At 38.7% G+C, this 24,942-nt stretch overlaps 2 protein-coding genes across 8 annotated transcripts; one reads left to right on the top strand and one right to left on the bottom strand.

The window, feature by feature from the left end:
- The first annotated feature begins 175 nt into the window (after positions 1 to 175).
- dnaaf1 (dynein axonemal assembly factor 1) lies at positions 176 to 6,838 on the top strand. 2 transcript variants are annotated; one of them, XM_022665436.2, is made up of 10 exons: positions 176 to 627; positions 1,093 to 1,216; positions 1,718 to 1,809; positions 2,676 to 2,897; positions 3,795 to 3,961; positions 4,244 to 4,365; positions 4,586 to 4,755; positions 4,839 to 5,380; positions 5,483 to 5,539; positions 6,472 to 6,838. In XM_022665436.2, exons 1-10 carry the CDS (start codon positions 567 to 569, stop codon positions 6,706 to 6,708), a joined length of 1,794 nt encoding a protein of 597 aa, XP_022521157.2. In that variant the 5' UTR covers positions 176 to 566; the 3' UTR covers positions 6,709 to 6,838. The 2 variants fall into 2 exon arrangements, with proteins under 2 accessions (XP_022521157.2, XP_022521158.2); XM_022665437.2 differs by having other exon boundaries at positions 178 to 627; positions 1,120 to 1,216.
- Positions 6,839 to 11,955: 5,117 nt separating this feature from the next.
- nab1a (NGFI-A binding protein 1a (EGR1 binding protein 1)) lies at positions 11,956 to 23,401 on the bottom strand. Of its 6 annotated transcripts, none has more exons than XR_007429130.1 (11): positions 23,118 to 23,401; positions 22,801 to 22,828; positions 21,318 to 21,623; positions 19,214 to 19,629; positions 18,324 to 18,454; positions 16,858 to 16,912; positions 14,814 to 14,936; positions 14,556 to 14,697; positions 14,313 to 14,450; positions 12,729 to 13,494; positions 11,956 to 12,519 (listed from the first exon to the last, which is right to left on the bottom strand). XR_007429130.1 is itself a non-coding variant. In XM_022665422.2 (10 exons), exons 3-10 carry the CDS (start codon positions 21,619 to 21,621, stop codon positions 13,418 to 13,420), a joined length of 1,386 nt encoding a protein of 461 aa, XP_022521143.2. In that variant the 5' UTR covers positions 21,622 to 21,623; positions 22,801 to 22,828; positions 23,118 to 23,401; the 3' UTR covers positions 11,956 to 13,417. The 6 variants fall into 6 exon arrangements, 3 of the variants coding, with proteins under 3 accessions (XP_022521143.2, XP_022521145.2, XP_022521144.2); XR_007429129.1 differs by having other exon boundaries at positions 11,956 to 12,585; positions 12,743 to 13,494; XR_007429131.1 differs by having other exon boundaries at positions 11,956 to 12,526; positions 12,840 to 13,494.
- Between the last annotated feature and the right edge of the window lie 1,541 nt (positions 23,402 to 24,942).

Below are 24,942 nucleotides of genomic sequence, written 5' to 3'. Positions count from 1 at the left end.
TATCATTGTTGTTTCTAAATGAACATAAACTTGTTTTCTTTGCATTGAAAGCTCTGCATCTTTTTTGTTAGTTGTAAGTGGTTTATGTATGTGTGTGTGTGTGTGTGTGTATATATATATATATACAGTCATGAGTTATAATGATTTTTTTATTGCATAAACAACAACATTACATTTAAACATTTTAAAAGACACTTCAGGAAATTGTCTTATAATTATATTAAATTAAACTAGTCATATCAGTGTGTAACTTATATTCTGGCGATATATATATATCATATGTTTTATTATTAATTGATTAATTATTAATATACAGTGTTATATATTAGCTTATACATATCTGTGTATATTTTTATTGTTTAGTTTAATGTATTTACCGTTTCTCTGTTTTTTAGGGTTTTTTAATGCATCCGTTTGCGCGCGAGTGGGGGCGTGGCTTGTGGTCTCTATGGAGACCGTAAACACTTGCTGAGTTCCGGGTGTTATAAACAGATCCTCTTAGGAAAATCAATACATTTGATCAGACCCCCGCAGTCTATCCAATCTTTTCCATATATCTGATCAACATGCAGACCAAACACACAAATCCGGCAGCGCGCGCTGAGGACGCAGCTCACCCTGACCCAGGTAAACACAGCCCGGTGTTCTGCCGAAATCTGATACCCGTCCATTTCTGCTACTTACAGCTTATAAATATGTATTTTAATGACTGTTCTGTTTCTCCTACTTTTCTGATTGGCTGGAAAGTTAAAAAATTGTAAACATAGGGCTGAGGGTGATCCAGCAGAGGAAAGAGCTGTTATCTGAGGATCACTTAAAATCCCCGGTCATGCTGTTTCTCCATCAACAGCCAGGAAGATTAAATTGGAATTAAATGTTAAAAATAATAAAGTGAAACATGCACTGACTCTGATGATCCTGTGATATTATTTTGTGTTCTATAAAAGTTCATAGAGCCTGATCTTTGAAAAAAATAATATTTTATACAGTGGAACAAACAAAACTAATTACTGTATAGAAGTGCTGGTAAATTGTTTTTTTTCTATATGATATTCGGTGTGTGTTCCTGAAATGTGTATATTTTAATTGTAGTTGTGATCTCTGCACCTGAAATAACAGAATCTCAGCCCTCAGAGGGAGATGAAAATACTAACATTAGTGAGGAGGTTTCTGAACAGGCAGCACCAGACACCAGCAGAAACATCTCAGGTCCCAGGTAATGCCCTGCTCACATACATGCATTGAACTTTATACATATTCTACATGTTTACATATTCTCAGACAAATATCAGAATTCATGCCTCACTAACCTGAGCTTGTATCACACTGTTTGACTGAATGCAATTAAATCCTCACAGCAATTTACCAAATTAAAAACCTCTAGAATATAATCAAGAGGAAGATGGATCATCACAAGCCATCAAACCAAGCTGAACTGCTTGAATTTTTGCTTGAGTGGCATAAAGTTTTCTAAAAGCAGTGTGTGTAAAACTTTTGGAGGAGAACATGCCAAGATGCAAGAAAACTGTAATTAAGAACCAGGGTTATTCCACCAAATATTGATTTCTGAACTCTTGAAACTGTATGAATATGAACTTGTTTTCTTTGCAATATCAGAAAAAAAACCTGAATCAGAAACTGAAGTGGTCTTTAAATTTTTCCAGAGTACGTTATTTTATTAAACTCTGCTAAAATGTGTTATTTTTGCTTATTTTAGAATCACTAAAAAGTTCTTAAGGGATCACTGCAAACAAAACAAACTGTACCTAACGCCGAGGCTGAACGACACGCTCTACCTTCACTACAAAGGTTTGGATTCAGAATCTCGTCTTCAGAATGTAACACGACTCTGTATAAGGAGTGCACTAAATTTCTAGCAACCAGTATATTTCAGTCAAAATATATTTTTTGACTGATTTCATTGATTTGATGAGTAAAAAAAAACAAAACAAATAATTAAAAACTGAGTGCTGCTATACAGAATGCTGGAAGGCGATTCAAGAAACGACAGGTTTAAGTTCATTTTTACTTTTTTAACATTAATTAACCTTTTAACCCTTTAGCTCAACTGTTTGGTAAAGCACATTTGAGTGACTGTATCTTCTTAAAGAAAGCTTGATTGTACCATCCCAAAGGAAAAAAAAAATCCGAAATAAGACAATGACAAGTATGACTTTTCACTTCTTAACTTAAAAACTACTATAGCTTTTAAAAGATAACCAATTTTACTTTCAGATGTTTGAGTAATGGAATTGTGTAGCTTAGACACTTTTTAATTTGTATTATAATCATTATTTTGTGTCTGTGGTTTAGTCTTTATAGAGGTGTACATTTAAAAAACAAAACACAAATAACATTTTTTGTTTCGCTTTTTTATTGATGTTGATATTAAAGGGTTAAACCAAATAAAGCATTTAGCATCACTTAGCATCACACTCAGTTTATTCATATTAGCTTTCATATCAGTTTATTTTATCTCTTTACTATCTGTCTGTTTACATCTGTTTTTACATTTAAACTATAAATTGTAATACTAAAAAATGATACAGTATTGCAAAACAAAGTATCACAATACTTATATATATAATATTTCCTTGCCCTGCGCTGTGTATTGTTCATTTTGTAGATGTTTTAGTGTATAAATATAATGATGTGTGTGTGTGTGTGTGTTGTAGGGTTTATGGTTATAGAAGGGTTAGAGGAGTATACAGGGCTGCGCTCTCTCTGGCTCCAGTGTAATGGAATTAAGAAGATCGAAAATCTGCAGAATCAGACAGAGCTCCGCTGCTTATACCTCCATCAGAACCTCATCCACACGCTGGAGAACCTCCACCCACTCACAATGCTCAGCACCCTCAATGTCTCCAACAACCGCATCCGGGTCATCCAGAACCTCGGTGAGATCACATCACATACCGGACCTTTAATATACTGAATAAAATATTATATTGAAATATAATAATTGCAGCTTGATTTAGGGCATGTCAGTGTGTCTTTGCTATTGTAACAACAGGAAAAGTACACCCTGTGCGGCTCAAATCGCGCAAAAGACTAATTCTCGTGTTTTAAGCGTAACGTGAAATAATCCAATCAGCGTGTCCCTTGCCAGGTGAGCTCTGACTATGGCGGATTGCTATTTTAATGGCGCAGCTACCTGAAAGTGTCCAACGCTTCTCAGCCGAGGAAACTGACCTTATTTATGGGAACAGCAATGTTGTTTTATTTTATATTCTGTTTATTGTTGCACTGCTGTATGTCCTTGAGTGTGTAATAAGTAGGGTTGTATGCACAGCGCACCTGTGTTTCCAAGATAGCAATGAACATCTGACTGTTGATGCCTTTCAAGGTGGTTTTCCGTCAGTAAAGCACCTGTGTTTGTGAGAGTATGATGGTTTGAGGAGAGTGGAGAGAAAGTGGATCATACCACTTTATAAAAAAAAAAAACACTTTTGACTCTCACTTTTGCAGATGCTGGATATGTATTGCAGTAGTGAAAAATACTGGAATGTCATGTCATGATATTAATAATTAATTATGTGTATCCAGGATTATAATAAAATAAATGATACTGGGTGAATATATTCAGAAAGTTCTTTCATGTAAATAAGAACATAATGAATTTTACAAGTCTTTATATGTCTGATAAAGTTTAGTCTGATATTGTATAATGTAATTTTGCAGGTCCTGTCGTGTGATTATTGCGTTTTTTATGTTTGCGAGTTCTTCTAAACAATATATCGTTTAGTCCTGAGGTCCATTAACTCTTATTAACTCATTACTCTGCTTTATTACAGCCTGCCTGAGTCAGCTGACCACTCTCCAGATCTCCCATAATGCACTGGAGACGGCTCAGGACCTAATGGAGCTCCGCCTCTGTCCATCCATCAGCGTTCTGGACCTGTCCCACAACCGACTCTCCGACCCTCAGATTGTCTCCATACTGGAGCAGATACCTGACCTGGTACCAGAACAACATCTCATACTAGTCAAATTAAGTAGACATTTTTACTGTTATTTTTTTTTATAATAAAAAGTAAAATAATTATAAATTAATTAGATTTATTATAAAGAGTAGAATAATTAAAAATTTAATTAAATACTATGTACATTATTTTCCTTTTTTTCTTTTCTTATAAACAGCAAGTAAATATAAATGAAATAAAAATATATATATATTTATATTTTTGTTCGCAATAATTCTAAATGAATTATAAACTATTTTTTATTTTTATTTATTTATCAGCGAGTGCTATACCTTATGGGTAATGAAGTCATCAAGAAAATTCCAAACTACAGGAAGTCACTGATCATCCGACTAAAACAGCTCACATACCTGGATGACCGTCCTGTGTTTCCACGGGAACGGTGAGTGCATATATATATATTAAATTTAGCCCTTTTTTTATAAAACAAAAATTTAAGTGTATTTACACAGGCCTGCCAAAAGTCATGGGACCGCAGTATTTACATTGTTTATAAAGTGTTTCCTAAGATAACTTCTCTATAAGTTGTAAGTTGTTATCTGGTGAGCAGGGTTAAACATTGGTCAGAATGCTAATGCTAATGGTATACTTCACCCCTGCAGGGCGTGTGCGGAGGCATGGTTGGTTGGGGGGTTGGATGGTGAGCGGAGAGAGCGGGAGCTGTGGCAGTCGAGAGAGAGGAGGAGGATCCAGGACAGTCTGGACGCGATGGCGGCTATCAGAGAAAACGCCATCAAACAGAGACGAGCGCGAGAGCAGCAAGAGGAGAAAGGTAACCTCTTACGCAGTGCTCTCACCCACTGTCACCCAAACACACCCTGTATGATCTGTGTTTTATATTTTTATCTGTTCCAGGAATTCCTGAGTCTCAGAATTTAACAGGGGAAGATCTGACCAGGCCTGAGAAAGAGCTAGGCCAGTCTGAGTTAATCTTAGAACCCGTAATTTACCCAGACTCTGGCCTGGCGCTGGAGGTCCAGTCAGAATCAGAAGAGATAGACACCACCAACTCATCACAGGAGAGCAGAGAGATAAACCAGACTGACCCGGGAGCAGAAGAACCGGATCACACACCAGCGCTGGAGACAAAGCCAGTTCTACAGCCAGCAGAACCTGTGATCAAGCTTGTCCGGTTCCAGTCTGTCCAGTCATCTTCAGAACCTGAGCAGCATCTCCGGTCCAGGTCAATCCCAGCGGAGGATCTCCAGCCAGCAGCTCTTCCGTTAAGATCAGAGAAGAACCAGCAGAAGAATCGAGATACGGCTTCACACTCAGAACCAGATTCTGAAGATCCGCTATTCCTGATGTTCGGCACCGGCGGTCCCGTCACAGAACTGATCCCGGACGATGAAATCGAGACCATAGAGCTTCCTGATGTTCCATCACTTACCATCAACGTGAGCTAACTCCACCCACCCAACACTCACCTCCTGTTTAAATATGTTATGGGAGTTATGAGTTTTTTGCATGAATTTAACAGTGTAATTCTGCACACTCAGGATCTACCTGACCTAGAGGATCTAGTGGAGACAGGCCAAGCCCACACAGTTCAGCAGGTAAAGTGACGGATGATCAGTTATCTCCTGGCTACTGTATCCACAGTGTTCTGCCCTTTATACTCAGCTTGAATGCAGTGAAATGACAACAGCTCCCTGTAATGATCATCAGTCAGTAACAGATGCTGTAATTACTGAAATCTCTTACAAAACCAAACCAGTTTCTGATGTAGCTTTATTTGCCTAAATTATTAATTATTATATATAATTCATTAGGGTACTCGTTAATACATTCTGGCCTGAGGAGTTTTAGCCCACATGGCTATTTTCTAAGATTTTTCATATTAGATTAAACTTTTCTTTCTGATTAGATAAGAGTTCTGCCTTTATTTTATAAAATGTGTATTCTATCTGTATGTTGGGCACAATTCCATTTCTAATGGATTTCAAATTTCTGGTGTAACTTTACCTCTAACAAGATTATAAGAAGAAAGAGTGAAATCCTCCCCCTAAGAATTGGCAAACCCTTCAAGCACCTGATACAGATATACAGCTCTGGAAAAAAATACTTCTGGAATAAAATCAAGAGGAAGGTGGATTATCACAAGCTATCAAATCAAGCTGAACTGCTTGAATTTTTGCACCAGGAGTAAAGGCATAAAGTTATCCAAAAGCAGTGTGTAAGACTGGTGGAGGAGAACATGCCAAGATGCATGGAAACTGTGATTAAAGACCATGGTTATTCCACCAAATATTAATTTCTGAACTCTTTATGAATATAAACTTGTTTTCTTTGCATTGTTTGAGATCTAAAAGCTCTGCATCTTTTTTGTTATTTCAGCCATTTCTTATTATCTGGAAAAATAAATGTTCTAAAAGACAATATTTTTATTCCGATTTTGGGAGAAATATTGTCTGTAGTTTATAGAATAAAACAACAATGTTTAATTATTGATTAAGTAATAAGTGATAAGAAATATCATGTTTTGCAGGCTGCCTTCCGTCCAAAAATTGAGGTGATCTCTTCAGGAGACAGTGACTGGGAGCCAGATGTGTCTAAGTCTTCTATTCAGCTCTCCAGTGTTTCCTCACAGAGCCGGTCAGTCATCCATCAGAGCTTTGTCTTCAGCTGTGGATCAGAACCAGAACCTGCAGAGCTTCCTGATAGAGGAAGTGTTCCTCAGAGAGCAGGAGAGAACAAAAGAAACCTGATCGAGGAGTTGGACTGATCAGACTGATTGGTGTCTCTGACAGGTGTATTACAGTCTCAGCAATAATAATATAACATTAATTTGATGTTTTTTATGAATATATGGTATTAATAAACAAATTGATTAATAAAATTCAGTTTTAAAAGAAGAGGAAAGTATAAATCCACCTGTACTAAAACACAGACACTGGACACAAACATGAAATACTAGTGTAAAAATAAAAAAAGTATCTAGGCAGAGTGAGACATAGGGAGACATAATGAAACAAAGAGGCAGAGTGGGACAATGGGAGACATAGTAAAATGGCACCGTGCAAATTTAAAAATAGAATGAAAGTGGGCCCGCTGTTAAGCAGGTTTTTTTATAATGTGAGATTCAATGTTTGAATGCTAGGCGTCAGAAATGCGTTATTATTTAGAGTCTAAAAGCAGAGAGTGCCCAGTTGTAGCGCAGAAAAACGGGCCAAAAAGTCTAAAAGTGGAGAGGGTGTGCAGTTGTAGCGCAAAAAAGGGCGAAAGAGTCCAAAAGTGGCGAGAGTGCTCAGTTCTAGCGCAGAAAAAGGGCAAAAGAGTCTAAAAGTTGCCGTAATTAAGGAGTTTAATATTAAGTGACATCATGAAATAAAACATCAATTTGAAAAATCTTTACACAACACTGGTAATAATAGATAAAGATAGTAAGTCAAGTAAAATGGTATGTAAATGAAAGTAATCAGGAAAATGTATTATTTAAAGTGGTATATTTCATTATTTGTTTTATTACAGATTGTGGCCCGTGACTTCAAATATATTTCTCCTTCTGGCCCCCAACAAAAAAAGTTTGGACACCCCTGGTTTAAAGTGACCAATACTGCAGTACAGTGCTACCGCCCTGTGGCCGCTGGTCTCTACTGCAACAGCTTTATCCACCAAAGGTGATCATACGGGCCTAATGTTATTATTTTACCATCGCATCTCTGCAGACCATGATTATGATCTATCTGTTTTAGCATTACATAAGTGCAGTAATTATGTCACAAAAAGTTACAAAAATGGCCTTGATTAACCAACTTCCCACAGCTTTTTTCCCACAGCTCACAGCATTTTCTTCTTTCTGCTGGATTTTACTGATATTTTGTATTTTAATTGGTGGTAAAGATCTTACAAACTCCTTCACTGCCTTATCTTCGCACTGACGTCTCTACACTCACACACACCCACACACACACACCGCCTCCTACTAGTCTAAAAGTAAGATCTCTGAGATGGAGAGCAACGTGGGAGTTCACAGCTGCTCTCAACTGGAATCCAACTAAAGTGACATTTCAGCACAAAAGAACACCAGTTTTACCCCTTAATTAACATGTGAATCAGCTCAGATATGTTCAGTGTCTGAAGTTTGGCTTTCACTGAAGACAAGATGCTAATGTGGCTTTCTGAAAAGCAATGGAAACCTGTGTATTATTCTAAACTGAAAGCAGAAGCATTTCCGTGTGGAGGAGGGATAAAATATTATGTTTATTTGTACCAGTGTGCTGGAATGACCATCCCTGCTAAGCCAGCGTCCAACAAATGGCAGTTTATTGTGACTTAAACAAAGTTCTCAGTGCCTCGTTTTAAATGTCAGGGCCCTAAGAATTCTACCAATATAGTGAAAGTGTGGAGCTACTTTAAGCTGGTTAATGGTGTAAAAATGGTGATTTTTTTTTTGCATGGGGAACGCTATGCTCCTATCACTATCAATGTAAGCCAGTTGGGAGCACCGGCTTAAAGCGCTGCATTTGGGAATGCTAGAGGTAAATGGAGTTGGGCTAGTCAACAAAAGTTTGTACTCGTTATCGTGTTTCACTACACCCCATGTCCATTTCACACCAGAGTTTTAATTGTTTAAAACCTCTTTAAAACTGGAGGAAAACAACAAAAAATATTGTGTAAATGTACCATTTAGCTTAACCAGGCAGCACTGCCGACATGCCAAAACAACACCCTCCACACTCTCCACAAAACTGCATATTGTCCTGTACCTTGACCATATTGCAAAAGTAAGATATGTAATTAAAAAAAAACTACTTAGAACACTGAAAAAATTGCATTTGTTATTTACATAGGTTTACATATATAGGTGGGAAATTCCAAATCCCACCTATGCTTTAGAAATATTTTTTTCATTGTAAATCCATAATATTTCAGTTAAAATATACATTTTAGCTGTGTCCCTGGTTTTCACTTAGTCCTATAATACTTAGACCATAACAGACTACCCCATCTGAACAATCTGGAACATTCCACGTAAACATCTACAACAGGAAGTGACATCAGTTGGTTCTTCTGAAGACCAAAATTAAGTTCCCTTATTTGTTTTTCTGTTTATTTGATCTTATTGTGACTATAACTGGGGAGGTCAAACATAACACTCTGTCATTTTACCTACATTAATTTTAGATGTTATTTGTTTATTTAAAAAATAGAAATTTTCGGAAAATCAGTAGAATGTGCTCAGTGTCATCATGCTATTAGCATAGCCACCATTTAGCTATTTTTCATGTTTTTCCTAATTCTATGCTAAAAACTCATTCCTGTTACCTAAAACATAAAACTGAACAGGAATGAGTCACAGTAACAGGAGTGATTTTTTGGTCATAAATATCAATTATTTTAAACACACTTTTTTATTTTCAAATGAGTTTTTTTAATCGTCAGATTAGAAACTTGGAATAAATTAAGTAAAGCAGCTAGAGATTGTCCAGTAATTTTTTTGAATAGTTAAATATGTGTGTTATTAGATTTAGAGTTAACAAAAGATAGGACTATAAGCTTACTTTGGAGGAGTTACAACAAACAAATGCCATCCATTTTGTAAAATTGCCCTCAGCAGGGGCGTCGCCTGGTCTGGGCTTCCGGGGCTTTAGCCCCGAATAATTTTCTAGTAGCCCTGAATTGTTTCGCTCAGCTCAGCTGTATTATTAATGAGGAGACAGGCCACTGAACACTGTGAGAAATGAAAATCTCTTAACGCTAATCACAGTGCCAGTTCAAGGATAAAGTTCCGCCTTTCAGAAGAAACAGCCAATCAGCTAGCTGGTTTTGCGGTGGGGTGGGCTTGTAGGGAAACCCCCACCCCCTCTGGCTGGGGAGGATTTTTGAGTTCTTGCAGTGATGTTAAAACATAGAGTAAATCTCGAAACTTGAAACATCCAGCATTCACAAAAGGCACGTTACATTGATATTAACACATAACTTATAAGTGTATTAGTGGCTAATTTTTAAATTAAGGGTGTAGGAATTTTCCATGCAGTTAGCATCATGCTAACTGTCTATGTGAACTCTTACTATTGGTGCTAAAACTAAAGTAGGGCACTGCAGACTCTGAATAGTCTGTGCAGTTAAAGGTTGAAGAAGTGCTGTGTGTGTGTGTTGGTGTTGGTGGTGATGATGATGAAGGTGATGAAGGTGCGTCACAGTGGTAGAGTCCCACACTCTCATACATATTCCCGCCCACACACAGCAGGGTTACCGCGGTGATGCTGCTGCTCCTCCCACGGGGGACTCTGTGGGAGTTCAGCGTTTGTGTTCAGGCTAGATACCTTCACTGATAAGCCTGTGTGTGAATGCATTTCCCTGTGTGTGCGTGTGTGTGTGCGTGTGTGTGGTTTAGATGCGTGTCTGTGTGAGAGTGTGTGAGGTGTGTGTGGTTTGCACTTACGTCTCTGCATGCACTTTAATACAGTATGATACTGTATGTGTTAAAACGTTTAAGATAACACATTGTACATTTTAACGCCTACAGCACTAAAGTGCATGCGTGTTTTACATTACCAGTCAAAAGTTTGGACATACCTTCCCGTTCAATGTGTTTTTTCCCCTAAATTGTAAATGAATACTGATTAATGCAGACTATAACAAAACACATTAGAAATCATGTAATAAACTTAAAAGTGTTAAACAAACCAAAATACTCTGAGGCATTTAGGCGGCTCTTATCTGGGGTGCTGTTAACTTTTGCAGTTTCTCTAGTGAATTTATCCTGTGCAACAGAAGTAACTGTTGGTGTTTGTTTCCTGGTGTGGTCCTGATGAGTGCCAGTTTCATCATAATGTCTTTGATTGGCTTTGCAACTGCACACGAGGATGCTTTTAATATCAATTAGATTTTTCGGATTGACTGACCTTTATTTTTTCTTTACTTAGTTGTACTGAGCCGGATCCTCTTTTACAGGCTGTAAGTGTGACGTAAGTACGTAAAGATGCGTGAAGTGGCCAGAAGAACTCCCGCAAAAAGCAACCAGACAGCCCAGTTTTTAGAATAATATATATTAGGCTTAGCAGGGATGGTCGTTCCAGCACACTGGTACCATTAAACACAATATTTTATCCATATTCTTCTCCACTCAGACTTGCTTCTGCTTTCAGTTTAGAAACAAAATAATTTTAACTTTAACTGACAGCCATTCTAGGTGAAAATACAAGAAAAAAGATGTGCAAAGCTGTCACTTAGGCAAGAAGTGCTACTAAAATGTCTAAAATATAAAACATATTCTGGTTTAACACTCGAGACTTTAGTACTCATCTACAATGCAGAACATGTAAATAATGAAAAAGCACTGAATTTATGCTGTGTCGGAATCTCTGTTTAAGAAAATGATTTATTCTAGGTGACTCTACCTCATAAAGCCACTGAAAAATTACCAGGAGTATGGAAATCTGTCATCAAAGCCTAATATGGCCACTTTTAAAAGAATGTAAAGTATAAAATATATCCTGCTTTGTTTACTACTTTTTGTGTACAAAATAATTCTGAATGTGTTTATTTATAGCTTTAATGTCTTCAAAATTAAAATTTCGATGTAAAAAATCATAAAAAGAAACAAAACATGTTAAACTTTTGACTAGTACTCTATATATGTGTGTTTACTTAAAGACAAGGTTCATCTGTACCGAATATGCCATTGATTCTGAAGAATTGTGATAGTTAATTCATTAATTATTACATTTTATAAGGCAGAGATTTTTAAGGTGTGCCAACTTTTAAATGGCTATTTTCTTTTCATTTATGGCATTTAGCTGACGCTCTAATCCAACTTAAAAGGTTATTCCTGTTACAGATGGGGCCAACATAGTGTTAGGAGTCTAGCCCAAGGACTCTTATTGGTGTAGCACAGCATTCAGTCACCCAATGTGCAATAATCAGTAATCAAAGCAATTGTGAATGGACAGGCAAAACATGATTTTAAAAGTTTGGATTTTTAAAGAGGTTTGATACACACACAAAAATGCAACACAAATTTTCATACTTAAAAAATAGAGTTTATTTGTAAAGATTAAAATATATTAGTGTTTACAAAACGAGGGCTTTACAATCACATAACGGCAACAAATAAACACACAAAGTTCTAAACTAATGGAATCAGTGCTTGACTGTAAACACACCTCCCAGTCTGTCTACTGGTGCACCAGTTTCCCATTGAGCTTGAAGGCCTGGGAAACTTCAACACAGGTCACATCAATGTCACATTACACTCACAACAGTGATGCACAACCTGCACAACACTTTTACACTAATACAGTACAGTAATACAGGGGGATTTCTCAATTTAGACCTTTCCAACTTCCACTTTATTAGAAATATTCACTGGCCACTTTATTAGAAACACCTACAACAGTCCATCTTGTGCTTCCATTCTCTGGCCACTTCAGAAGAAACACCTATCCCAATCCACATTGTGCATCCACTCACCGGTCACTTTATTAGAAACACCCTCCACCTTGTGCTTCCACTCATTGGCCACTTTATTAGAAACACCTACCACCTTCCACCTTGTGCTTCCACTCACTGGCCACTTTATTAGAAACACCTACCACCTTCCACCTTGTGCTTCCACTCACTGGCCACTTTATTAGAAACACCATCCACCCTCCACCTTGTGCTTGAACTCACTGGCCACTTTATTAGAAACACCTACCACCCTCCACCTTGTGCTTCCACTCACTGGCCACTTTATTAGAAACACCTACCATCTTTCACCTTGTGCTTCCCACTCACTGGCCACTTTATTAGAAACACCATCCACCCTCCACCTTGTGCTTGAACTCAATGGCCACTTTAGAAGAAACACTTACCACCTTCCATCTTTTGCTTCCACTCACTGGCCACTTTATTAGAAACACCCATCACCTTCCAACTTGTGCTTGCACTCACTGGCCACTTTATTAGAAACAACTATTCATCACTGGTTGGTTGCTGACCACATTATTGTTGTCGACCAAAGATGGTGGAGCTACAAGAGTAGTGTTCTAATAAATACATCCTCTCTTTCTCCACTAAATTCACTCGTTTTTACCGAAGCAGAAAAGGACAAGAAGAAACACACATGCAAGGCTATTAAAATACAACACTGTACAGCCACAAATTCACACCACCCCATTATAATGGGTCATCTAGACTACCCTAATCACTTTTACTTTGTTTTTATTGGTTAGGTAATCTGTAAACACTAGCTGCCCCTTAACACTGATTGGACATTTCCAGATGGGCCTAGAGAAACAGTCCAAAACGACCTGGAATAAAAGCTGAGAATGTTTTTCCTCCCCCAAAACAAGGTTTTCTCACGTCAGCGTTGCTACTTTCTTTGGCAATCTAACAGACAATCCTAACAGGGAAAGATCTTTTGTCCAGCACTGAAGGCTTTAAGGCAGAACAGGACCGTTGGTAAGTACTGGGCGGTGGATAACACACAGCTGACCCACTTTCTGCTATCTGGAGTCTTCTGGTTCTGGTTTGATCTTCCTGTAGTCCAAAGGGTAGAGCTCTCTCTGGGATGTCCCATTTTCTGAAATGAAGACAAAAACATATGTATTTATGAACAATCTGAACATGTAGAGCATAGCTATATGGCTACACCTGTTTAAACACATCTATAGAACCACTTTCTCAAGTAGAGCTTCAACAGTTCCTAGATTGAGTTTTTCTGGTTTTAAGACCTTCTGAAAAAATACACCTTTTAATCATTACATTCAGCTTTTATTCAGTATCATTGCCACAAGGGTTTAAAATCAAGTATCTAGCCATGCAGTCTGCCTTTATAATCATTAGTGAATCAATGGGTGGTTCTACACTGTAAACTCAAAATTAGTCTGTTTTATTTACAATTTGATATTTCCAAACATTACTTAACTATTTTAATTAGGTGAACATTTGTGGGCACATAAACATTTTAACAGAGATTTTTTTATTAAATCAACATATAATAATAGATACAAATCTATTTTATTCAACTGACCATAATATTCAAAGTGGAATTATTATGCAAAGCAATTGATATAACAATAAAATAAAAATCTATTATTATTAACTTTCAATTAACTTACAATTTAGGCATAATAACAAAAAGTCTTCAGTCCAATTAACTCATGGTTAGAAAAATCTTCTCAAATAATTGATGTCAATTCAACTTATTCATGCTTATAGTTTAATGAGCTTGTCAAAGTGTCTAAGATTCTTATGATTGTCCATTTTTGCCTTTTTAACCTTCATCCTCATATATAGACCACTTAATGGCTGCTATTGGTAAATAATGGTTCTAATGTTATGGCTAATGTAACTGAGAGCTCCAATTAACGGTCTGAACTGAGAATGTAAATAGTTTACTTGTTTGATGATGTGGTTCCTCGGAGATCCGCCGATGTTTGTTATGCTGCTTTAGCTCATTGGCCAACTGTCGGCCCAATGGGATTTCCCCGTTTGACGAAATCCGACCAATCATGTACAGGCTTTCAGGACGTTCCTCTGCAATGGAAACGCACACAGGCATCTTACTACACTGATGGAGAGATAGAGAATGAAATAGAGACTGAGGGAGAGAGATAAAGAGAGAGAGCGTGTAAATGGCACCTGGTGGGCGGGTGGTGTGGTCTGTGTTGGGGTCACCGGGGTCAGATGTGTATCTGAGGGCAACAGGGCAGACGCTCTGCTCCTGAACAGCAGCATCCTGCAACAACTCAACCTGCCTGCAAAACACAGTGTCCAACTGCACCTGCGCACACACACACACACACACACACACATACACACAATTATAAATATAATTTGCATGTCAGTCCTCCAGCCTCTATCATATCATACACTCTAATATCAGTTCTGATGCTGCACCTGTAAAGCCTGTGTGATGCCCTCTTGTCCTTTAGCTGTAGCACACGCTAACCGCTCTCTCAGAGCCTCCTGCTGCATATGGAGGAGATAGAGAGAGTCCTGCAGGCTGTACACACCTTCCTGCTGAGCGAAAGAGAGAGCGAGAGAGTTTATGTGTCAGAGAGAGGAAGAGAAAGAGAGAGAGAGAGAGAGAACTGAAACCCCTCATTATCAACAGTGCTGCAGAGCGCTAACTCACGTCTCTGGCATTTACAGTTAAAAAAAACTGCAATTCCATACTGAGTCATCATCATCATCATGGTCGCTGTCGTTATTGCTAGTCCGCAGAAGCTGCTGAATCACGCCTCTGCCCAAACAAACCTCGCTAAGCTACAGTACAAGTGAAAGGTCAGCAAAAAAAAACAAAAACACAAACAACCTTAAATTCAAGCTAAATTAAAAAAAATAGTCCATTTTAAGACATAGCACTGGGCAAGATTATTAAAACTAAGCATGATATTAAGAGCAAACAATGTTATTTTACGGGCTGTGCCTTCATAAATGAGGAATCTCAGTTCTTCTCAGTTTTTCTACGCAATAAGTTGCTTTATTACTCTTTGTTTTTGTGTTTTAAGAGCTGCAGAAATCTGGTTTCAAGTGTAAACAGAAAACCTTCTTCTACTCTTCCAACAACATGCTGTTCACATGTACAGTACACTGATGCTACAGTAAGTTACCAATTAACAGGGCATAGATAATGACATCAATAATGACACCCTTGAGATCACATGCCCGCACCCACACACACTCAGAGAGAGAGAGAGAGCTCTGATTCAGAAGTGCTGATGGGAGAAGAGGCAAAACCCCCACAAGGACCCAAACAAACAAGAGATAAGGTGCATCACATTGCACCATCCTCAAAAATGCTCTGACAGTGTAAACGATAGTTTGGGCAAAAATGAAATTGCATACTACAGTCATGTAAATAAATAAGAGTTTCGTGAGAACTTTTGAATCCTTTCCCAGACTCATCTGCATCTACAAACTTCTTTCTATAGGCCTCAGAGAGCTCTTTGGATCTGGTTATATTGATCACAGCTCAGGCTGCTTTCACACCTACCTTGTTTGGTCCAGACTTTCAGACTTTTCAGTTTGGGTCCAGCCAAAGTAGCAGGTGTGAAAAGAGGCCCCAAAAAAACAGTCCGTTTGACTAAAAAAAGGTGGTCTTGGTCCACATCTACTGAACCATGATCCGGTCTCGTCTGCAGTGTGAAAACACTTTTCTAAACGGTTCAGAATTTCAGACCAATTACAGGAAGCTAAGGCAGCTTTTAAAGAAACCAGAGGAAAAAGTATTGGTGTTGTGCTGAAATCCGACTCCCCTGTGGGTGCAGGTGAGTCACGTAGAGGTATGAACACAAATGCTTAGCTGTATGAGTGTTCATTTATTTATTTAATGTAACTGATTTTCAGCATATCTAGGCTGTATCCCTATTTGGATTTTTGATTGAGTAATCAGATTTGTACAAATGTGGATGCTCAAATTGGATTTCATCCGATCATTTCAATCACTCACAGTGCAACAGACAACAACCTTATCAAATCCAAAGTGAGAAAGGTGTGGGGGTTCAAGAAGAGTCAACCCATGCAGATACACTTGTGATGTCTGGACATCACAAAACTGATCTGATAGTTTTGAATAACAGGGCAGACAGTCATCTCAACAAATCTGATTTGCCCACAAATTCACAAGCAGTGCGCATGAAAAGAAATCTCACTGAAATTTCTTTGCATGGGCAACTCTATGCCCCTATCACTAGCATTGTAAGCCTGTTGTGAGTGTCGGCTAAAAGCACTGTATTTCAGAATGCTGGGGGTGAACGGAGGTGGACTATTTAAAAAAAAATTGTGCTCAAGGTTATTTATGAAGTGTCCACAGTTTATCATTTGGCTGTATATGAGCTATATATGAAGTTGAACAGGCAAAAGTGTGTTGCAAAGCTAAGAACAGCAACATAAATGCCTGTATATGATGTGACTTCAGGCACAGAGCAGGACTGCTCACCTCGATTTTAATGCGTTTGCGTGACAACAGCTCCTCTTCATCGTCTGCGCTGGGCCTAAAACAGAGTAATGGGGATAACTCTGAGTTCATATTCATATGATTCATATGACTTCATATGATCTAAACAAACATTTTTATAGACTGTAATAAACTACAAGCAGTGTGTGGGTACTCTAAATTGTTCATATGATCCTAACAATCATTTTGAGAGATTGTAATACAATATCGGAAGCATAGGGGGCACCACATAATGCTCTCTACTGTTCAAGCTAGAGAAAGTGAGGGGTGGTGCACTATAATACTCTAAAATGTTTGTATGATTCGTTTGTATGCTCATTCTGACAGACAGTAATACCAGACTTCCAAAGTCTCCCGGAAGTTGCGGGAGTCTACCACATTTCAATAACGGCTCCCTGATGCCCACAAGTCAGATAAAATCACTGGAATCTAGAACTTCTAGAATTCTAGAATCTAGAAGTGGCCCAAGAGTGAACACGAACGTGCACGCAGGCGACAGAGACTTTTTTTTCCCCAATCGCTTGTTTGAAAGAGAGGGAGCGGGAGAGAATATAGCTCCCCTTGTGTGCATATTTATGAAGCGCATGCAAAACAGAGAGGGTTCTGACTGGCCTGTTCTCTGTAAAGAGTCTGTGAGTCAGCCAATCGGTTTTTAGTATGGGTGTGTAGTGTTGTTTTCCCCACCTGGACGGGATGCGTTCAGGAGCATTATGGCTCCCATCAAAACTTATTTCACATCTGACTACTCTAAAGTATATCCATATCTCTTAAAAGTAAAAAACAATGAAGGTCTTGACTGGTGTACAGTGTGTAATTGCAATTTAGCATCGCCCACAGGGGACTATAAACGATTGCAAAAGGCATGCTGAGATAAGTTAATGTGACATATACAGTATACAGCTCTGTAAAAAAATAAGATATTACTTCAGTTTCTGAACCAGTCTCTAATTTTGCTATTTATAGGTATATGTTTAAATATTGTCATTTAGAGCATTTATTTGCAGAAAATGAGAAATGGCTGAAATAACAAAAAAGATGCGGAACTCTCTGATCTCAAATAATGCAAAGAAAACAAGTTTATATCAATAAAGTTTTAGGAGTTCAGAAATCAATATTTGGTGGAACAACTGGTTTTAATCACAGTTTTCATGCATCTTGGCATGTTCTCCTCCACCCGTCTTACACACTGCTTTTGGATAACTTTATGCCTTTACTCCTGGTGCAAAAATTCAAGCAGTTCAGCTTGGTTTGATGGCTTGTGATCATCCATCTTCCTCTTGATTATATTCCAGAAGTTTTCAACTTGGTAAAATCAAAGAAACTTCAAGTCCAAGTCCATTTGTACCTCCTTGAAATTAATTTTTGCAACTTGGGATGTCTGGTAATACACTACAGGAAGTTAGGGGGGCTCTACATACATTAGGGTACAGAACACAGGTGAGTGTTACCTATTCCTGAAGGCGTGTCTGTAGGTGACCTCTCGTGAGATGTGTCTGGCCAGAGAGAAGAGCTGGTCTCGGTGTGTGAGCAGACCACCGTCCAACAAGCACAGCTGAGCAGCAGCTTCGTTTACAACCAACTACACACACAAACACAACACCATCAGCTACACAACATTAATTTTTATCTATAAAACTGGACAAAAGAGGTTTGTGTTTGAAATAATAAAATAGAGCATAAGTAAATAAAGCATAATATCAATGTTTATTTTGCGGAATCATAATTATAGCACCAGCATGTTAAGCTACCTCTACCATGTTTGTACTTTAGCCTGGTTAGCTCTCACTGTGAGCTGTTACAGTGTGTGAAACTACCTCCACCATGTTTAGAATCTGTATTTCAGCCTATAGCTCTGATTTTAATCTGTAACAGTGTGTGTGAAACTACCTCCATCATGTTTAGAATCTGTATTTCAGCCTATAGCTCAGATTTTAATCTGTAACAGTGTGTGTGAAACTACCTCCATCATGTTTGAAAGCTGTACCTAAGCCTTGTTAACTGTGAACTGTAAATGTATGTGAACCTCCCACCACCATGTTTGTCCTAGCTAGCCCTGTATGTGAGCTGCATCAGTATGTGACACTACCTCCACCATGTTTAGAAGCTGCACTTTAGCCTTGTTTCTCTCACTCTGAGCAGTAACAGTGTGTGTATGTAACAACTTCCACTATATTTTAAAAGCTGTACTTTATATTTTTAGCTCCCATTATGATCTGTAACAATGTGTGTGAAACAACCTCCACCATGTTTAGAAGCTGTACTTCAGATTGTTAGCTCCCACTTTGATTTGTAACAGTGTGTGAAACTACCTCCACCATGTTTGTATGCTGTAAATCACCTCGTGAGTGGTCAGCGGTCTGCCGTCTCGTCTTTTGGAGTCAAAGCGCCCGTAGATGGCGCTGTACTTGCGTATCTCCTCCTCCCTCTGTGGGTCATCCTCGCTCAACTCGCAGAGGCGGGTGATAGTTTGGCTCAGCTTCTTGTTGCCACGGAGACGCCCCTTCACCTCCGCAGGGTCGCTCCTGGACAGCGTGGGGGCCAGCCTCCGCACACACTCGGACACGCAGTGCAGGACAGCCGGCTCCAGTACCTCCGATGGCTCTCCGGTCCAACAAGGGGAGCAGGCTGAGGATGGGGAGGGGCTTTCGGACCCCGGGGTGCCTGCCCCACCCACTGCACCACTCGGACTCATACTCCAGGCTCGGGGCTCTGTCGGCTGGGTCTTCTGTTTAGTGCTATAGATGGTCGGTGAATCTTTGTGTAGGAGTGAAAGGAGTATAGTTATTATTAAAGTGAACACAATAGCTTATTAAAGTGAACAACAGAGTTTTTCAGGATGTCTGATGCATCAGATGTGAGCTAATATTCTGTATCTGAGAGTAAAGAGGCTGTATGTAGTTATACAGTGAATATTTTAAGTACACTAAAAGTATGACCATTATATTACTGTAAAATCACTCATATAAGTAACTGTAGAGAACTTCCAAGAAAAATCCACTTGGACTTAAAGTGTATCTAGACTGATAGACATCAAGTGTTAAACAAATCAGACTATGTTTTAGATTTTAGATGTTTTTAGGTTTTTGAACATCTTGGCTATATTTTCTCAGTCAGATTTATGGAGTTACCTGGAACGTTCAGCTTTCAGTTAACAGCTGTGCTGAACTTGTCAAGAGTTAATTATTTGAATTTCTTGCTTTTTAATGTGTTTGAGAACATCAGTTGTAAAGTTGTAAAGAGGTAGAGTTGGTATTCAGTAAATAGCCCTATTTAGGTTATGATCTAATCCATATTATGTGAAAAATACTTTAAGCTCAGTCATCCTAAACTTAAAGAAGTTAAACTCAGTCATCCTCAAAACTTTCAAGAATTTACAAGAAAGTATTCTCAAGTGCAGTCACAAAGACCATCTAAAATGTAATAATGATGAAACTGGCACTCATCAGGACCACCCCAGGAAAGAAAGAGCAAATGTTACCAGCACCCCAGATACGAGACACCTAAATCCTATTATTAAACTATTATTATTATTACTACTATTATTATACTCTCATTAAAGAGTATTTTGGTTTGTTTAACACTTTTAAATTTACTACATGATTTAAATTTACGTATGTGTTCATTCATAGTATGGATTACTTTTGTATTAATTTACAATTATTTCATCTCTAACAAATGGATATACAGTTAGCTTATAGCTAGGGTGTTACATAGAGCTAACACATTAGCTAGTGGCTATAGCATTATGTCAGGACACTGAGGCACAACTTTTACTTTTTAATGTTTTTTCTTTTTTACCATGTTGAATGCTTTAAAAAAAAACTAAAAATTAACACATAAGCATACAGTTAAGAAGGTCCAAGGCATCTACACCTCCCCAACCCCACTGTGGTAAAAAAAAATCCATATTTAGCTTCTTAACATTAGATACATTAGCAATGTAGCTTCTTTTTTACATACAGCTCTGGAAAAAAAGAGACCACTTAAGAATTATGAGGTTCTTTGAATGTACCAAATTGAAAACCTCTGGAATATACAGTTATCCAAAAGCAGTGTGCAAGACTGGTGGAGGAGAACATGCCAAGATGTATGAAAACTATGTTTAAAAAACAGGGTTATTCCACCAAATATTGATTTCTGAACACTTAAACTTTATGAATATAAACTTGTTTTCTTTGCATCAATTTAGGTCTGAAAGCTCTGTATCTTTTTTGTTATTTCAGCCCATTCTCATTTTCTGCAAATAAATGCTTTAAATGACAATATTTTTATTTGGAATTTGGGGGAAATGTTCTCCGTAGTTTATAGAACAAAACAACAATGTTCATTTTACTTAAACATTTACCTATAAATAGCAAAATCAGAGAAACTGATTCAGAAACTGAAGAGGCCCCTAATTTTTTCCAGAGCTGTATAAAACATACACTGGCATAACGTGTTACCTTCACGAAGCTTGTACACAGGTATACTGCAGGCAGGAAGTGATGTCAGAGGCTGGTCGAAGAGGGCGGGGTTAGTGACCCAGTCGCGCAGGGCTTTCTGCAGGCGGCGCACATGCAGTGGCTTGGTGGCCATACCGACCAAAGCCATGATCTCAAGGAACTCTTCTTCGCCAGCTTCGCACAGCTGCTGGACATCATCACCGCCCTGCTGGACGAAAGCAGCGTAGTAGCAGAGAAGGTTTGCCCTCTGCAGGATGCGGTATAGCTGCAGCTCCCCGACGGAACGGGGCATTAAGAGCGACATGACTGAGGACAGAGAAACAGAGAGAAATATTATTATTACTTTAAGGCATGAGTGTAATAAGTTACACTATAATGACAAAAGTATTCATCCACCTGCCTTCATATGTATTTAAACTTAGGTTACACCCCATTCTGATAGTGAGGTCGGACACTAATGTTGGACGAAAAGACCTGGCTCACGTTCCCATACCAAAGGTGAATGAATTACTGGGCAAAGCATAAAACACTGTGTGTTATTTGCGCAAATAACACCTTAACAAACTGCCATGTTGTTCCTAGCACTGCTAGCTCCTGTCTTATGAGACATGTCTGGCTGCGTGGCTTCAGCTCTGCCTGTGGATGGTCACGAGCCAAGATGGGCGAGGCCATAAATACTAATTCTGATAGACTCGTTTTTCAGAATATTTTCTTTTACTAGCTTTTGCAGACAAAAAAGGTTTCATGTGCAGCAAAAATATACAACTCAGCGAGACCTATTGTATTTCACAAACATTAGACATTAATAATTCATTTCAATCGAACTAAAAAACAAATCCAAACAAACTTTACATCTGGCAAGGTTCAGTCAGATAAGTGCCATTCTCCTGGCAACAGCCAAACTCAGACTCGTCCTTCGGATTACCAGACAAACTCTGTCAATATGATAAATCACTCCAGTGATTGCTCTAAGTCTACACTGCTCTAGAGTACACTTTGCATTGTGATTGGTGATGTCAGGCTTGGATGTGGCTGCTCGGCCAATGGAATTTAATTCCATGAAGCTCTCATGAAGCACCATGCGCCTCAGCATCTGTCAACCCCAATCGGTCAATTTAATTGTTGTTGTCATTCCCAATAGCTTCCACTTTTTATAACAGCACTGACAGTTGACTGTGGACTATTTAGTAGTGAGGAAATTACATGACTGGACTTGTTGTACAGGTGGCATCCTATCACAGTACAATGCTAAAATTCACTAAGCTCCTAAATGTGACCCATTCTTTCCCAAATCTTGTATCCAAGCTAGAGGTAAAAAAAATGGTAAACTGTTGAAATTGTTGGGCGTGGCAGAATTACAGTGAAGTGCAAATGTAGTCATTGGTTATTCACCAAGGATTCCCAGTAGCTGTATGAGGTGTTGTGTGATGTATGATGGGATAACATCCTAAAAGCTAGTTTTATGGATATAGTTTCTACTCACCTCTGCTCACCAGTCAAGGTCTCTCAGTCTAAAAAAAAATAATACAGGAAAATCCTCAGTCCCGCCCACTCAGTGCAAGACTCACACACACTCACTACAATGCATAATGACACTAAACATTGTAGCAAACAAACACCAAACCAATGCATTAAAACCTAAAACAGTACATTAAAACACACACATTATATAACATAGCAGGGCTCGCGCAGCAGTGCACATACAGTGGAGTGAAGCACGGGAGCGCGCATACAATCCCCAGAGCGTGCACTGTCCGCGCGCAGCCCGACCGAAGCCCGCGTGCTGTGCACGGTTCTGACCTGTTCGCGCTCGCTCTCCGTTCGTTCCTCCGGTTCTCCGTAAAGCCCAACCTGTGCGCGCGCGGCTCACAAACACTGCTACTGCTGCTTCAGTCAGTGCTCCTCACTCCAGGGCGGCTGGGCGTGTGTGTTTGAGTGTCAGTGTATGAGTGTGTGTGTGTATGAGTGTGTGAGCGTGAGTGTGAGCGCGTGTGAGGGATATTCCGTTGCTGCTTCGCTCTCGTCACTCCCACGCGGCTGCCTGACGCAAATCCCCGCGTGGGCGGCAGCAGCGAGCGCGAGGAGGGAGGAGGGGCCCTGCGCTTAATTAGGATCACTATTAAATAAAATATTAAAAATAAAACAAATACTGTTTTAAAAATAAGATCTAATAAAAAGCGATGCAGTCGTTGCATTAGAAAATTATAGAAAAAATAATAATTGAATAGTGTTTATATGCGTGTTATAATAAAATAAAATATATGGCAAATAAATGTTAAATATAAAAATAGTATAACATTTTAAAATTTTATTTTTATTTTTCCCATTTTCTCCTCAATTACCCAACCCACTCATTAGGACTCCCCCTATCACTAGTGATGACCCAACACACCAGGAGGTTAAAGACTAGCACATGCCTCCTCCGATACATGTGAAGTTAGACTCCGCCTCTTTCTATGTAATGATGCAGGCCGTAGCCCCCCAGTGGGCGTGGCTAAAGGGCGGAGCATGTGTCAATCATTTTCGACTGCAGCCAATCAGATACTACACTTTCGCTGTCAATCACTTTTTATTAAGCCAATCCTCAGACAGACCAAGCTGAACATTATTTTTTACTGCAGCCAATCACCTTAACAGATCTGTCAAAAGAAGGCGGAAACTGCGTTGCTACCGGTTAAACGTAGCGCGATTTAAACTTCTGAACAGCGGTGAAGCTGAATGTGTATAAGTATTTTACAAAATACTATATTAACAGTTTAAACACATTTATGCGCTATTGTAGTTAGTCCTGCCTATATGCCGCTCTTAAACAGAAGTAACTGAATGAAAACGTTAGAAAAACCCTGACTTTAGATATTTTCAAATCAAAGATTTGAATTGCAAACCCCGCGTTTAGAACCTCAGAAGACTGCTGTGCTGCACATAAGCAGTACTATCATAGCCTACTCTTAATAATCTCTTCTATATATGCATTTGTGTATCATTAAATCAGACAGATACACAATACTGCCCAACTTTTATTTGTAGACAGAATTTCATGGTGCTTTTTTTATATGCTAACATATAAAATTGGGACACATTTTAGCTGAATTCACAGAAAATAAACAGCAGAGATAGACAAACCAGTTGTGTTGAACTTTAAAGGCCTTTTGAAGTACATGGTTTGAAATTATATTAAATTATCTGAATGTTTAACTAAAACACCAACTCAGGATGACATCATTCCCAGCTCCAACATCTGAGTTCTGGAACGCAGTATAAGTTTCCTTATTGCAAAGCATTTCACACCAGACACCACAATATTTATCTTAAGAAGAAGAATTTGAAGTTTCCCATAAATGATCTCCTAATTAAGATAATCTAAAACATTTGGGTGAAAAAGGACACAAATGACTGTTTTTCGAAAATGAGATCCTTGTGTTGGACATGACGAAATGTCTTCAGATTGGGGTAAAATCAGACTGGTTGGAAAAAGTTAATTGAATAAAGGTCATTACGTACAATTCGTAACACACCCTGAAATGGCCTCGCTAAGCTGGCACTAGATGACTGTGCTGTGTTATAGAAAGCCACTGTTACGATTAAAGGAAAATATGAAGTCCAGTGGTGTTGAAGCACAACAATG

Source organism: Astyanax mexicanus, chromosome 23, assembly GCF_023375975.1.
Source record: "Astyanax mexicanus isolate ESR-SI-001 chromosome 23, AstMex3_surface, whole genome shotgun sequence".
Taxonomy (NCBI): Eukaryota; Metazoa; Chordata; class Actinopteri; order Characiformes; family Acestrorhamphidae; genus Astyanax; species Astyanax mexicanus.
Note: the sequence above shows the minus strand (reverse complement) of the source record. Positions and strands in the feature narration are given on the sequence as shown.